Below are 16135 nucleotides of genomic sequence, written 5' to 3'. Positions count from 1 at the left end.
CTGCAAAGTGCCGCGGCGGGCGCCCCGTGCTGTTGCACGGCTCGCCCGCCGCAAGAGACGGCACTGTATATATATATATATATATATATATACACACACACACACACACACACACACACACACACACAGAAGCAGTACACTGTATAACCCAGAACAGTCTGCTAAGAGCTAACCCTATTGGGGGAGGGGGCATTGGTCACATTCAAATCCATATTCCTGGTCACTTTTCTTTTTGTTAGATTAGATATACTCCCAGAATAAATTGATATATATATATATATATATATATATATATATATTCTGTAGCACTAGAGGTGTATATAATATAGCATAAAGACATTATTATTATTTGGCAAAAAAAAGATGGGAGCAGTCATTTTGAAAGCCTTCTGAATGTTTTTTTTTATTGTTTGTTTATTTACTTTAATTAGCATTCCAAATTCATCAACATGTGGCACCATTGTTTGGTGCATTGATGTTAAAGAGGTGACAAGAGCTGGATCTTCTGCACATTATTATTCCAGCCAGTCCAAAGAATTATACAATTGAATCCTTCATGGATCCTATTGCACAAGTTAATAATAATACATATTCTCCCCAATTCTCAGTCCTCCCATTGCACAGACCCCATCCCCACTGCACAAGTGACTCATTACCCATGATCGCCAATTTTCGGTCCTCCTATTGCACAGACCCAGTCCTCATTTCACAAGTGACTCTTTGCACATGGTCCCCTATTTTATATTCCTATTGCACAGATCCCATCCTCACTGCACAAGTGACTTATTACGGGCAGTACAGATGGTGTAACGTGCAGTGCGGATGGTGTAATGGTTAGCATTACTGCCTCACAGCACTGAGGTCATGGGTTCGATTACAATTGCCCTAACTGTGTGGAGTTTATATATTCTCCCTGTGCTTGCGTGGGTTTCCTCCCACAATTCAAAAGTATACTGGTGGGTTAATTGGCGCTCAGCAAAAATTAACCTTTGTTAGTGTGTGTACGTGGGCAGATTAGATGGGCCAAGTGGTTGTTATCTGCTGTCAAATTCTGTTTCTATAGGGCCCATTTATCATGTATCGCATATTGAATGTGATCTGGATGGGATCTTACCGCCTAGGATAGGATTGCAATATGCAATCCTATCAGCTGGTTGTATTATTTAGCACATGCAGGGACAGGGGCTCTGAAAGGAGCCCGTCCCTGCGATGTGCTGTGCTGGCTGCTGTGAGTACTGAGTATGCTCTGTCTGCTCAGACCGCGTTGCACAGAGTCCACCTATGAGATGCATAGGAGAAACCTATGGGGGATGCAGCTGTGGGTGGCAATGGATGAATCACAGCAGGTGAATACTTAATATTTGCAGCTATTCCCCCAAAAAAGTGAGACATGTATATTCTTTCTGTGCTACATGTGCAATTTGGAAAAACTTACATCATGTCATAATATGAAACTGTTGAAAATGCATTTGTGAAAGGTCTCTGCCATGTAAGAAACCTAATACTCAATATTCTTTAAAAAAAAACCACTACATCAGGAGTCTGAATAGGGAGGGGGGGGGGGGGGGGATCAACATTTATCTTGCATCCGGGCAACTGGGAGAAAGTTACGCCACTGCCTTGGACACTACTATGTGGGCAATATGAATCATGGGCACCACGTGCAGTGTAATGTGAATAAGATTGTGCTACTGTGTGGCGTAATTTGAATTGGGGGTACTGTTGGTGGCCACGTCCCTACCTTGTTAGGCCACACCCCTTCATGCTGCGCGTGCCTTTGGCTCGCACTGTCCCTTTGTTACGTATGCAGGGAAGGCACAAATGTGTCATTTGCAGGGGGCACTGAACACCCTACCATTTGCCCCTGTTCTCTGGGTTTGTGTATGGACTGATACGAGAGGATGTCCATGGGGGAGGGGGGGGGGGGTGACACCATGAGTTACAACACCGGGTGACACCAACCCTAGTGACGCCTCTGGCGCTCGGCACACTATTATATTCCTCCTCCATGTCCACTGGGATGGTAAAGTATTAACAAGTCGGTTTCAATGAAAAACTCATGTTGACTTTTTGACCTGTCGACATTTTAAATGTCGGTATCATGACCTTGTCGGTATTTTAAATGGCGGTATTTTGAACATGCCAGGATTTTGGCCTTGTCAGGATTTTGACCGCCGAGATTTTGATTGTAGGTAAATTGACCGCATCTCGTAAGCATATGTAAAGACGTAAACTGCTTATGTGCATATTATTTTAACCCCCTGCATCCAGAATTAGGGTGCTTATGACAAAGAGAAGACCCTTACTGAGGATATGTTAAATTACATTCAGCAGGGATGTATTCATGTGACCAGCGGTCTGGAGTCCGACGGTCACATGACCTCCCCCTTCATCCCACTCTTTCCTAATCCGGACGGTTGGCATGCCGACCAACAGGGACTATTCCCACTGGTGGGTGTCCACGACACCCATAGAGTGGGAATAGAATCCGTTGCGACCGCCCTATCACACTTCTTCTAGCTCTTCACCAGGACGGCCTATTATCCTCCTGAGAAGAGAAACATATTCAATTTGCTTGAAAATATTAATTTTCACTTTGCAAATTTCTGTGAAAAGTATTTTTCACATCACCATTAACAATGTGTTATAAATATGCCCCATTGTGAGGGTTTAAGAACTTTTTAATAGTACTTTCTCTGTAAATATCTGTGCTGGTTACCAGGGGTGTATCTACCCATTGGCCAGGATGGCACTCTCCAGGGGCGCAAACCGAGCAGGGGGTGCTGCCCGGCAGTGCCACCCTCAAGCCGTAGTGTCTGGCAATACCTGCTGTGCCGAGCCCCCTGTGCATTGCCTGGGATGGAGGGTGGAGGATCGCTCAGCAGACAGCAGCTGGCGCCGGTGTCCTGCACCGCAATGCACTACAGGGAATAATCTGAAAATAAACTACAACTCCCAGCTACCCTTGCTGTCGGGAGCTCCCGGCGGAAAGGACCGGTGGGAGCTGTACTTTATTTTCCGTTTCTTCACGTAGTCTGGTGCAGTGCTGGACACTGGCTCCTGCCTGCTGAACGATCCTCCGCCCTCCATACCAGGCAGCTCGGCACAGCAGGTATTGCAAGACACTACGGCTATCTGCTGGGATGTTTTGGGGTGGGGACTAGGGCTATGTGCTGTGTGGGGAGGCTATGTATGTGCTGGGAGTGGGGGAGACTACTACTACTACTACTACTATGTGCTAAGGGCAGACTACAGTTATGTGCTGGGAGGGGGATGGGGACTATGGCTATGTGAAAGGAGGGGAACTTTGGCTATCTATGCTGGCAGGGAACTATTGTTATGTGATGGGAGGGGGGTGAGGACCTCTGTATGACTGTGTTTGGAGAGGTGGATACTACGGCTATTGTTTGGGTAGGTGGGGGCTATGGTTATTTACTGGGAGGGGACTATGGCTATGTGCTGGGAGGGGGATGGGGACTATGACTATGGGGACTTATCTGGCATTGTGGGGGCATATGTGTATCTGGCACCGTGGGGGCTTATCTACCACCATGGGGGCATATCTGGCACTATGAGGGCATATCTAGCACCATGAGGGCATGTATATCTGGCACTGTGGGGGCAGATCTGGCATTGTGGGGGCAGATCTGGCACTGTTGGGGGCATACGTGTATCTGGCACTGTTGGGGGCATACATGTATCTGGCACTGTTGGGGGCATACATGTATCTGGCACTGTTGGGGGCATATCTGACACTATGAGGGCATCTATATCTGGCAATGTGGAGGCAGATCTGGCAACGTGGGGGAATATCTGGCAACGTGGGGTCATGTGTTTCTGGCACTGTGGGGGCATATCTGGCACTATGGGGGCATACTTATATCTGGTACTGTGGGGCATAGCCAGATTAAGGGGGGGATGCAGGGCATACTGTACCCTTGGCCCCCCTTTGTTAGGGGGCCCCCCAGCCAGAGCACACTGACATAATTAGCTTTCCCTCTTATGCAGCAGCAGAACCAGGCAGCCAGAATGTGAGCAGGACAGTATGCAGTGCAGGCAGAGACATAGGAGTATCAGGTTTCATGGGCTACAGATGGAGCTTTATGACCAGAGGAGAGATAGGAGGGTGGAGAGAGCTGTAAGTGACACAGAGATCACAGCTTCTCCTCCTCCCCATCTGGTGTTTCTAGGTCCTGTGTAACCTGTTATCTAATGAGGGTCTCGAGAGACACCTCCTGAGTCCTGTTCCAGTGTGTAATAGTACAGAAGATGCTGCTATTCTTGCATGTGACACGATCAATTATAGATTTTATTTTTCTGTTTGTATTTTAAGGTTAAGTTGTCTTTGTTCTACTACAAGAAAAGTTTATAAAATAGTTGTCTGTCAATTAGGTGGAGCTATAAACAGTACCCAGGTATTATTAAACTCAGTTTAAATCTGATATACACCATTTGTTTAAAATTAATATACACAATCCATACATACCAACATGACCCATTCCAGGAGGGACAAAATGCTCTCTACCTGGACTTCCCTCTTAAGTTATGATTGCAATAACCTATGTTGAAAAACCTTTCTTATAAATAAAAATAGTTCAACACAGGTGACACCAATCATATATTAAGAGAGAAGTCCAGGTAGAGAGCATTTTGTCTATCCTGGAATGGGTCATGTTGGGAGGTATGCACAATCTAATATACACCCCCACTTCCACTGGGGCCCCCCTGTGTTAAGTGCCCCGGGCACCCCCAAGGCTTAATTCGGCCCTGCTGTGGGGGCATACATGTATCTTGCCTATTGGGGGCATACGTGTATCTGGCACTATTGGGGGCATACATGTATCTGGCACTGCATTATTGGGGGCATATCTGTAGCACGCCCCTTTTTAATTACCCATGCCCCATGTGGCCACACCCATTTTTTGACATGCGCACACAGTACCACTAAGAATCTCTTTCTACTTGCACCACTGGGTAATGTGCTGCACTGCACTTCTTTGCACTACTATTTGATTATACTACCTGGCTTTGGGTGGCATTGCCTCCTCAGCCAGGCCAGGCACTGCTATTGTCTCCTCTGTGTTGTAAGAATTACTGTGTGGGCATAATGTGTAAAGGGAACTGCTACTGTGTGGGCATGATGTGTATAAGGGTTACTACTGTGTAGCGTAATTTGAATTGGGGGAACTATTGTATCGTCATGCCCCTTTCCCACAAGATCATGTCCCTTTTTTGCACATGCATCTTCCCTATTTCAAATATGGGGGCGCCAGTCCCTTACTTTGCTAGGGGAGCCCGGACCCCTAGATACACCCCTGCTGGTTACTATATTTATATTTGGAGCAGAGATGATGATGGATTGCAAAAATGTTAAGAGCCCTTCTCTGGTTCTCCAAAATGATGGCAAGTGTGTTTCCTTATGTTGGTCAGTATTTCAAATTAAGAAAAAAAAACTGTTCTACTATGTTTTATACCTCAAACATATTTCTATGCTGGAGTGTCTGTATTTGAAAAGCATTAGGTTAGTACATGCTTACCAACTTTCTGGCTGCCCCATGCGGGAGTGGGCAGCCAGGTCTCGGCGTGGTCTCGGCAGTGGTGGGCAGCCTCTGGGCCACGCCCCGTGAACCACGGCCGTGCCCCTTGTGGTGCGCGCTAGAATGACTGGGCGGTTTCAGATCCCCAATCTGTCCCTGACTAGAAATATTTGGATGCCCACATACAGACCACAAACAGCTATATAATAATTGTGGATCATCTGTCATGTCTCTTTCATGCATAATAGGGACAGGTCTTCAAGCCCAACAACTCCCTCTGCTGTGACGGATGGAAGGGGCAAGTTTGCGGCAGGGGAGAGTGTGGAAAATGGGGGAACCCTGCAGTCCTGGAAACACTACATGTGTGACTGGGCAAATGAAGGGTCAAAAATACTAGCATGAGATATTTTTGTATTAAATAGACAATGCTTTTCATTTATTTTTTAAAAAATTCTCTCTAGTGGTGTAGTGAAAATATTGAAAATTAAAAATACCTCAAAATTGAATCAAGCATGATGTGATATGTGACTAAAGAATTCTAATAATTACTAGATCCATTGTTATTTTTCATCTGTACTCCACGTTCAGAACTGTCCTCCACTAAAGGAGTACTGCAAGTGGGTAGTGTGCAGGGCCAGATAATAATGGGCCAGATGGAGCTACAGCTCCAGGCCTCCACATAAAAATAGGCCCATCGTCATGGTTGCATTATGATGACCAGCCATCATCTGGCCACATAGTTGGCCATAAATCATGAGGCATTCAAGTTGCCGGTAGTTGCAATCCCGACCACCTCCCGGAATCTCCACTTGGGTGGTGGTCCACGCCACAACCTGAGGGGGAATATAACCCTTTGGCGACCAAAGGTCACCACCGGGCCCCAAAGCGTGGCGAGCACAGCGAGCCCACGAGGGGCACACTGCGCTCGCCGCCAGTATTGGCACTCGCCTGGATGCCAGCATTGGTTTCCTGACCGCCTGGATCCCGACAGCCGGGATATGATACTGAATCCCATAAATCATATCTATTCAGTTTCTATTTCTATTTTTCCCAAAAAATTATACAATTTGAATCTAATTAGGGAGACATTGTGGCTTATATTGTAGGGGAGTACATGCCCATATGGCCCTGGCTACACCCACACAGCACTTGTCAGACCTCCCCGATTCTAACAATAGGCCCTTGAATATCTTCAGCTCCAGGCCCATGTGGCCCTTAATCCGGCCCTGGTAGTGTGCAATATGGGGATGTAAGTAATGATTGCACCGATCTAGTCCTGTAATAATGATAACTCACCAACGTTATAATGGGGTTTTATGTATGAGTTGAAAAGCCATGTCAATTTCAGTAGTGTTAATGTTCCGCTCTGAAAAAAATAGTGATAGCTTACTATATTTAGTGATTGAACTGTTTTCTAGGGGGACGTTTACTAAGCAGTGATAAGAGCGGAGAAGTGAGCCAGTGGAGAAGTGCCCATGGCAACCAATCAGCACTGAAGTAACAGCTATAATTTGCATACTATAAAATGATACAGAGCTGCTGATTGGTTGATGGGGCAAATTCTCCACTGGCTTACTTCTCTGCTCTTATCACTGCTTAGTAATTGTCCCCCTTAGTTGTTATTAATGTACTACAGCAGCGGTGGCCAACCCGTGGCTCTCGAGCCACATGCAGCTCTTTCATCCTCCCGGCCACCGCTGCCTGACACTGCGCTACTTAGGACTCTCCGGCGTGTGAGGGGAGGAGAGCGCAGCGCGCGCCTCTCCTGCCCCTCTGACTCCGGCAGCGGTGTCTATCTTCAATTCAGCGTCGGCCCATGAGCCAATCAGAGCTCGCGGTCCGGCAGCTGAGGCTCCTGATTGGCTGCCGGACCGCGAGCTCTGATTGGCTCAGCAGCAGCACGGTGAGCAGCACTTGGGGGTCGGGGAAGCCACTGTGGGGACATGTGTATCTGCACTGGGGGTATAGCTAGCACTGTGGGGGCATGTGTGTCTGCACTGGGCGCATAGCTGGCACTGTGGGGGCATGTGTGTCTGCACTGGGGGCATATCTGGCACTGTGGGGGCATGTGTGTCTGCACTGGAGGCATAGCTTTCACTGTGGTGGCATGTGTGTCTGCACTGGGGGCATAGCTGGCACTGGGGTGGCATGTGTGTCTGCACTGGGGACATATCTGGCACTATGGGGGCATGTATATCTGCACTGGGGGCATAGCTGGCACTGTGGGGACATGTGTACCTGGCACTGGGGGCATAGCTGGCACCGGGGCATAGCTGGCACTGTAAGGACATGCATAGCTGGCACTGTGGAGACGTGTATCTGCACTGGAGGCATATCTGGCACTGTGGGGGCATGTGTATCTGGCACTGGGGGCATAGCTTGCACTGTGGGGACATGTGTATCTGGTTCTGTGGGGGCATGTGTATCTGGCACTGGGGGCATATATTTATCTGGCACTGTGTGGACATATGTGTATCTGGCACTGTGGAGGGGGGTATATGTATCTGGCAGTGTGGAGGCACCCATTTATTGGCATTTTTATATGTATGTGGCACTGTACTGGGGCATTATATGTATGTGGCACTGTACAACATGACTAAAAATGGGGTTATGACACAAGGTCATACTCCTACAAATGTCATACCAAAAGGTGCGCGCACAAAAATGGGGTGTGGCTTTGTGAAAAATAGGCCACACCCCCATTTTGTGGGCGCGCGCATGATAGTGGCTCTTGCCCTTTACTATGGATCTTTTCTGGCTCTTTGCCTCTGACTGGTTGGCCACCCCTGTACTACAGTGCTAAATGCCTCTGTTTCTTTCTGTACATCTTTAGTTTTTGGTCAACCTGCTCTGAAAGGAAAACGGTCAAAAGAACCTGCAGAGAATAAAATCAAACCTGCAATCAAGAAAGTGAAACCCAAGATTGTTAAACTAAAGGAGTCCACGGAAACCATCACTAAGGTGTACTCTATCATGACCCAAGTAATGGACAAAGGCCGCTTCCAGAAACCCCCGGCAATGCTCAGTATGTCAGCAGGGCAAAACATGGAGCTACGCTGCAAGGGAGATAAGATAGCATGGAGCTATCCCGAATACCTCAACACATTCAAAGACTCCAGACTCAGGTACAAGGTTGTAGCTGAAATTCAGATTGCCTAGACTGTGTGTTATATTCTTGTTGTATCTAACTGGTCATAACACTTTACACACATGATGCATATGTCTAGGGACGCCACATGCTGGGGGTCTGCTCTTGGGTGCTGGTTTTATTGTTGTCTGAAATGTATCAGTGAATGTATCTACAAAATAATATGCTTAGACTGCTCCTATAAGCTGTCCTGATAAGTAATTATGTATAAATAATTACAAATAACTGAAATGTGATAGCTCTTGACTTGTTTTATTATTATATTAAACTGATAATTAGAAATGAGGGCTTATTATCAAACAATGAAAATAATAAAATTTTGGGGTCAGGTGTGACCATTACTGGGCAGTATGGATGGTGTAATGGTTATCATACTGCCTCACAGCACTGAGGTCATGGGTTCCATTCCCACCATGGCCCTCTGTGGAGTTTGTATATTCTCCCCATGCTTGTGTGATTCCTCCGGTTTCCTCCCACAATCCAAAAATATACTGGTAGGTTAATTGGCTCCCAAGAAACTTAACCCTAGTATGAATTTGTGTGCGTGTACATTATATAGCAAATGTAAAGTGTAATCTCCACTGGGGCAGGGACTGATGTGAATGGCCAAGTATTTTATGTAAAGCGCTGCGGAATATGCGTGCGCTATATAAATAACTGGTAATAAATAAATAAATTACAGCACCCTGACCCTAAATCCACCCCTGACCAGTGCGGTGCTCTGCAAAGTAGGAGTAAATAGGACATACCTTCAGCTAATACCCCTTTCAGACATCAGACCCGAGAAATTGCCAGGTCTAGCACGCCATCAAATTTCCCGGTCTGAGCTCCATGACCCTGGTTGGGAGAAGTCCCAAGTTGTTTGCATTCAGACATACCAAAATCCCGGGCTGATGCGCGTTCACGTGCATAAACGCGGGATTTTGATGTATGTCTGAAAGGGGTATTACTGACCCAAGACACAAAGCCTTCAAATGAAGAATTGACCAGCCTAAATTGTCGAAAAGGTGGCATGGTCTGAAGCTGCTAGGCCAATCCCCTGGTGTGTGACATTTTAGAGGCATGACCAAGTGTCACACCCACATTCTCGTCACTCTGTTGGCGAGCCCAGCCTCTCCCAGCACTAAATGGATGCTGCGTGCATGCTAAAGCATCTATTCAAATCAGCAGTTAGAGCAGCAGTGAGTGCCCGCCCCCCAACCTCCTCACCACCTGTGGGTCGATGATCAGCATAGTTCCTGTTGCTTGCAGGTAGCAGCTCTATAGTAGTTCAGTTAAAGTACTGTAATCCCTCTGTTCTCTCTCTCCAAAAGTGGCTCTACAAGTGCACGCTCAATTCTGATGTGTTACATTTATTATATTCTTCCACCCAGCAGACAACCTTCACATAGTCCCTTCATTCAACAGAGCTATCGTTTTTTCCACCATTATATATGTATAAATGACTGCTACATGGGTATGGTGGACCTATGTGAGCTGCAAACCCAACATTGAGGCCCACTTATGCTAGCAGCCTGTCTGGTGTGCCCATTGACATATAGAACCAGAAGTTGGCAAACTAAAGTTCAGTGACCATTTTCATGGATTCCGTAGGGCCCCTTTCATGCTTTAGAACAATATAACCCTCAGAATCTCCTCAGTTTCCCTTTGTTCCTAGCGCTACCTAAGATCATTTTCACTGTACCCAATGACAGTAATACTAATTATTATTACTATTATTCACTGCCAGCACACTGATCTTCCTACTTCTCACCACATCTGGGGTTTCTCTTGCATCACCATACCTGCGTAAACTGTTATCACATGTACCAAATAAATCCAGGCCAAAGGAGATTGATGCAAGTAGTGGCTGCTATAGTGGTATTAGCTGTAACCCCCATTGTAACTGGAGAGTAACATTATCTCAGATACACTTGACAGAGCATGACATTTAACTGTGCCCAAAGCATGGGTACCATGGCATGATGCATAACACGCTCTGTATACTGGGTGATCTACTTAGAACTTTATGGAATACTATGAAAAATCTGTCTAATCCACCCATCCAGAAACCTTGTTTCATGCTTTTGATGGCTATTCTCCCATTGCTCACAGCTGTGATGTCCTTCTACATTGCTGCTTAAATTCCTCAACTGGAATTGCTTAAGTAAAACCTCTGAAATGCACAGCAGGTCCACCAGTTTCTCTTCATGTTCTTGTGTGTAATTGGAAAATTTGGGTCATACATCTCTCGTGACCAGATTTCACCTCCCAATTTATATTCTGCTTGACTCTGCCCAACCAAGTCTCACGTACAAATGGTGGCTTCCATCCTGCAGTCTCCATCTTTTCTGTACTTGTGAAACACTATGTAGCCACATGTGGCAGCTACAAAATAAATCCTCCCAAATGCGTTAATATTGCAAAAAATGCATTTATTTAGAAGTAAAATGATACTGATAACATGAACGATGCAGCATGATATGGTGTAGTCTGAAACACATAGAAATAGATGTTAGAGAGCCCTGCAGAGAAAATGTACTTGAAGCCACACATGGAACGCAGAGAGACATGACTGATTTTCACAGTATATGGGGTTGGGGGTGTCAAGTTGAGCAATTGCTTGTGGACCTGCACCACAGGGGAGCCCCAAATTATTTTATTTTTTTACATTTACATAAAAAAATGAAAGGCAGCTACTACTACTATAACTCTTCCCCCTCCTCCATTCTTCTGCCAACCAGATGGCCAACAGCTGCTCTGCTTCCTGTCTTACACGGTCCTTGGCTGCCAGTAGCTGATAGCAGTTTGTGGACCTTATAGAAGGAATCTCTTTGGAAGAAAGGGGGAAAGAGAACCAGTGTTACAGCGATAAGTAAGGGTCAGTCATTATTTACCTGGAATTGCATAATAGTCTGGGCATTAGACATTACTCTGCATATTAGACTTGGTACCAGATACGGCTTGCCGTATTCTACCTGGTACTAGTTATGGCTCTGTGTATTATATTCTTCCCAGATACTGTATGGCTCGGCATATTATACTGGGCACCAAATTTAGTTATGCAATATTATATGTATCGCACTCTTTTGTTAGATTTTTATTTTTATTGCAAGACAATAAAAGTATTTCATGTTTTCTGCTATAACCAAGCACATGCGGAGCACACATTTTCGGTGAACAGATATTCATCTTTATGTCTTGATTCAACATCTTGTATCTATCTATCTATCTATATATATCTATATATATATATATATATATATATATATATAAATGCAAAAGCCCTCACTCACTCACTGACTAACTGACTGACTGACTGACTGACTGACTGATCACTAATTCTCTTCCTGATATGTTAGGAAGATGAAATTTAATATAGGTATGCTTCAGGTGGGAAATAGGAAAACTATGTAATTGGAATTTTAATAAACCTCCCCTAAGGGGATGAAAAGGGGGTTGACATAATAACATCATTACTGCGTGGCTTGCGTTGCATAAACAATAACGCCCAAACAGACAATCGGATAAAAATTTGGATTTCACCAGCAGTGGGTAGAATTTTAATAAACTACAAAAATGGTCCTGCCACCGTATCTGCTACGGGTGCTCCACGGGTAACGCCAAGAACCATGGACTAATATTTACTTACATTAAGACATTTCAAATTGACATCTCTAATGACTTACCAAGTTTTTAACGCTCATTTATATTTACAACCATGAAAATCAGAAACTCCTGTGTGAAGAACGGGAAGAACAGCTAATATATATATATATATATATATATATATATGTATATATATGTGTATTTTACCTGGATCTCAAAAACGGCATCTTTTCTCTATCGTCCTAGTGGATGCTGGGGTTCCTGAAAGGACCATGGGGAATAGCGGCTCCGCAGGAGACAGGGCACAAAAAGTAAAGCTTTAGTATCAGGTGGTGTGCACTGGCTCCTCCCCCTATGACCCTCCTCCAAGCCAGTTAGATTTTTGTGCCCGGCCGAGAAGGGTGCAATCTAGGTGGCTCTCCTAAAGAGCTGCTTAGAAAAGTTTAGCTTAGGTTTTTTATTTTACAGTGAGTCCTGCTGGCAACAGGATCACTGCAACGAGGGACTTAGGGGAGAAGAATTGAACTCACCTGCGTGCAGGATGGATTGGCTTCTTGGCTACTGGACATCAGCTCCAGAGGGACGATCACAGGTACAGCCTGGATGGTCACCGGAGCCTTGCCGCCGGCCCCCTTGCAGATGCTGAAGTAAGAAGAGGTCCAGAATCGGCGGCAGAAGACTCCTCAGTCTTCTAAAGGTAGCGCACAGCACTGCAGCTGTGCGCCATTTTCCTCTCAGCACACTTCACACGGCAGTCACTGAGGGTGCAGGGCGCTGGGAGGGGGGCGCCCTGGGAGGCAAATGAAAACCTATTTTGGCTAAAAATACCTCACATATAGCCTCCGGAGGCTATATGGAGATATTTAACCCCTGCCAGAATCCGTTAAAAGCGGGAGACGAGGCCGCCGAAAAAGGGGCGGGGCCTATCTCCTCAGCACACAGCGCCATTTTCCCTCACAGAAAGGCTGGAGGGAAGGCTCCCAGGCTCTCCCCTGCACTGCACTACAGAAACAGGGTTAAAACAGAGAGGGGGGGCACTAATTTGGCGTTAGAAATATATAAAACAGATGCTATAAGGGAAAACACTTATATAAGGTTGTCCCTATATAATTATAGCGTTTTTGGTGTGTGCTGGCAAACTCTCCCTCTGTCTCTCCAAAGGGCTAGTGGGTCCTGTCCTCTATCAGAGCATTCCCTGTGTGTGTGCTGTGTGTCGGTACGTGTGTGTCGACATGTATGAGGACGATGTTGGTGAGGAGGCGGAGCAATTGCCTGTAATGGTGATGTCACTCTCTAGGGAGTCGACACCGGAATGGATGGCTTATTTAGGGAATTACGTGATAATGTCAACACGCTGCAAGGTCGGTTGACGACATGAGACGGCCGACAAACAATTAGTACCGGTCCAGACGTCTCAAAAACACCGTCAGGGGTTTTAAAACGCCCGTTTACTTTAGTCGGTCGACACAGACACAGACAGGGACACTGAATCCAGTGTCGACGGTGAATAAACAAACGTATTCCTTATTAGGGCCACACGTTAAAGGCAATGAAGGAGGTGTTACATATTTCTGATACTACAAGTACCACAAAAGAGGGTATTATGTGGGATGTGAAAAAACTACAGTAGTTTTTCCTGAATCAGATAAATTAAATAAAGTGTGTGATGATGCGTGGGTTCCCCCCGATAGAAAATTATGGGCGGTATACCCTTTCCCGCCAGAAGTTAGGGCGCGTTGGGAAACACCCCTTAGGGTGGATAAGGCGCTCACACGCTTATCAAAACAAGTGGCGGTACCGTCTATAGATAGGGCCGTCCTCAAGGACCAGCTGACAGGAGGCTGGAAAATATCATAAAAAGTATATACACACATACTGGTGTTATACTGCGACCAGCGATCGCCTCAGCCTGGATGTGCAGAGCTGGGGTGGCTTGGTCGGATTCCCTGACTAAAAATATTGATACCCTTGACAGGGACAGTATTTTATTGACTATAGAGCATTTAAAGGATGCATTTCTATATATGCGAGATGCACAGAGGGATATTTGCACTCTGGCATCAAGAGTAAATGCGATGTCCATATCTGCCAGAAGATGTTATGGACACGACAGTGGTCAGGTGATGCAGATTCCAAACGGCAAAAAGGTATATTGCCGTATAAAGGAAGAGGAGTTTTTTGGGGTCGGTCCATCGGACCTGGTGGCCACGGCAACTGCTGGAAAATCCACCGTTTTTACCCTAAGTCACATCTCTGCAGAAAAAGACACCGTCTTTTCAACCTCAGTCTTTTCGTCCCTATAAGATCATATCTGCCCAGGGATAGAGGAAAGGGAAGAAGACTGCAGCAGGCAGCCCATTCCCAGGAACAGAAGCGCTCCACCGCTTCTGACAAGTTCTCAGCATGGCGCTGAGACCGTACAGGACCCCTGGATCCTACAAGTAGTATCCCAGGGGTACAGATTGGAATGTAGAGACGTTTCCTCTTCGCAGGCTCCTGAAGTCTGCTTTACCAAGGTCTCCCTCCGACAAGGAGGCAGTATGGGAAAAAATTCACAAGCTGTATTCCCAGCAGGTGATAATTAAATTACCCCTCCTACTACAAGGAAAAGGGGTATTATTCCACACTATATTGTGGTACTGAAGCCAGAAGGCTAGGTGAGACTTATTCTAAAAAAATTTTTGAACACTTACAAAGGTTCAAATCAAGATGGAGTCACTCAGAGCAGTGATAACGAACCAGGAAGAAGGGGACTATATAGTGTCCGGGGACATCAGGGATGCTTACCTCTATGTCCCAAATTTGCCCTTCTCACTAAGGGTACCTCAGGTTCGTGGTGCAGAACTGTCACTATCAGTTTTAGACGCTGCCGTTTGGATTGTCCACGGCACCCCGGGTCTTTACCAAGGTAATGGCCGAAATTATGATTCTTCTTCGAAGAAAAGGCGTCTTAATTATCCCTTACTTGGACGATCTCCTGATAAGGGCATAGTCCAGGGAACAGTTGGAGGTCGGAGTAGCACTATCTCGGATACTGCTACAACAGCACGGGTGGATTCTAAATATTCCAAAATCGCAGCTGATCCCGACGACACGTCTGCTGTGCCTAGGGATGATTCTGGACACAGTCCAGAAAAAGGTGTTTCTCCCGGAAGAGAAAGCCAGGGAGTTATCCGAGCTAGTCAGGAACCTCCTAAAAACAGTGCATCATTGCACAAGGGTCCTGGTAAAAATGGTGGCTTCCTACGAAGCAATTCCATTCGGCAGATTTCACGCAAGAACTTTTCAGTGGGATCTGCTGGAAAAATGGTCCGGATCGCATCTTCAGATGCATCAGCGGATAACCCTATATCCAAGGACAAGGGTGTCTCTCCTGTGGTGGTTATAGAGTGCCCATCTTCTAGAGGGCCGCAGATTTGGCATTCAGGATTGGATGCTGGTGACCACGGAGCCCAGCCCGAGAGGCTGGGGAGCAGTCACACAAGGAAAAAATTTCCAGGGAGTGTGATCAAGTCTGGAGACTTTTCTCCACATAAATATACTGGAGCTAAGGGTAAAATTATAATACTCTAAGCTTAGCAAGACCTCTGCTTCAAGGTCAGCCGGTATTGATCCAGTGGGAAAAACATCACGGCAGTCGCCCACGTAAACTGACAGGGCGACACAAGAAGCAGGAGGGCAATGGCAAAAACTGCAAGGACTTTTCGCTGGGCGGAAAATCATGTGATAGCACTGTCAGCAGTGTTTCATCCCGGGAATGGAAACTGGGAAGCAGACTTCCTCAGCAGGCACGACCTCCACCCGGGAGAGTGGAAACTTCATCGGGAAGTTTTTTCCACATGATTGTAAACCGTTGGGAAAT

General features: G+C 46.1%; 1 protein-coding gene across 1 annotated transcript in view; it reads left to right on the top strand.

Annotated features, from left to right (window-relative positions):
• Nucleotides 1–16135, top strand: part of PDGFRL (platelet derived growth factor receptor like) — a 420236-nt gene that overhangs the window by 94659 nt on the left and 309442 nt on the right. Inside the window, exon 2 of the mRNA XM_063920834.1 lies at nucleotides 8371–8662. Within this exon, the coding sequence (XP_063776904.1) occupies nucleotides 8371–8662 (292 nt within the window). The remainder of the gene's footprint in view (nucleotides 1–8370; nucleotides 8663–16135) is intronic.

Source organism: Pseudophryne corroboree, chromosome 1 (genome assembly GCF_028390025.1).
Source record: "Pseudophryne corroboree isolate aPseCor3 chromosome 1, aPseCor3.hap2, whole genome shotgun sequence".
NCBI classification, from domain to species: Eukaryota; Metazoa; Chordata; class Amphibia; order Anura; family Myobatrachidae; genus Pseudophryne; species Pseudophryne corroboree.
Note: the sequence above shows the minus strand (reverse complement) of the source record. Positions and strands in the feature narration are given on the sequence as shown.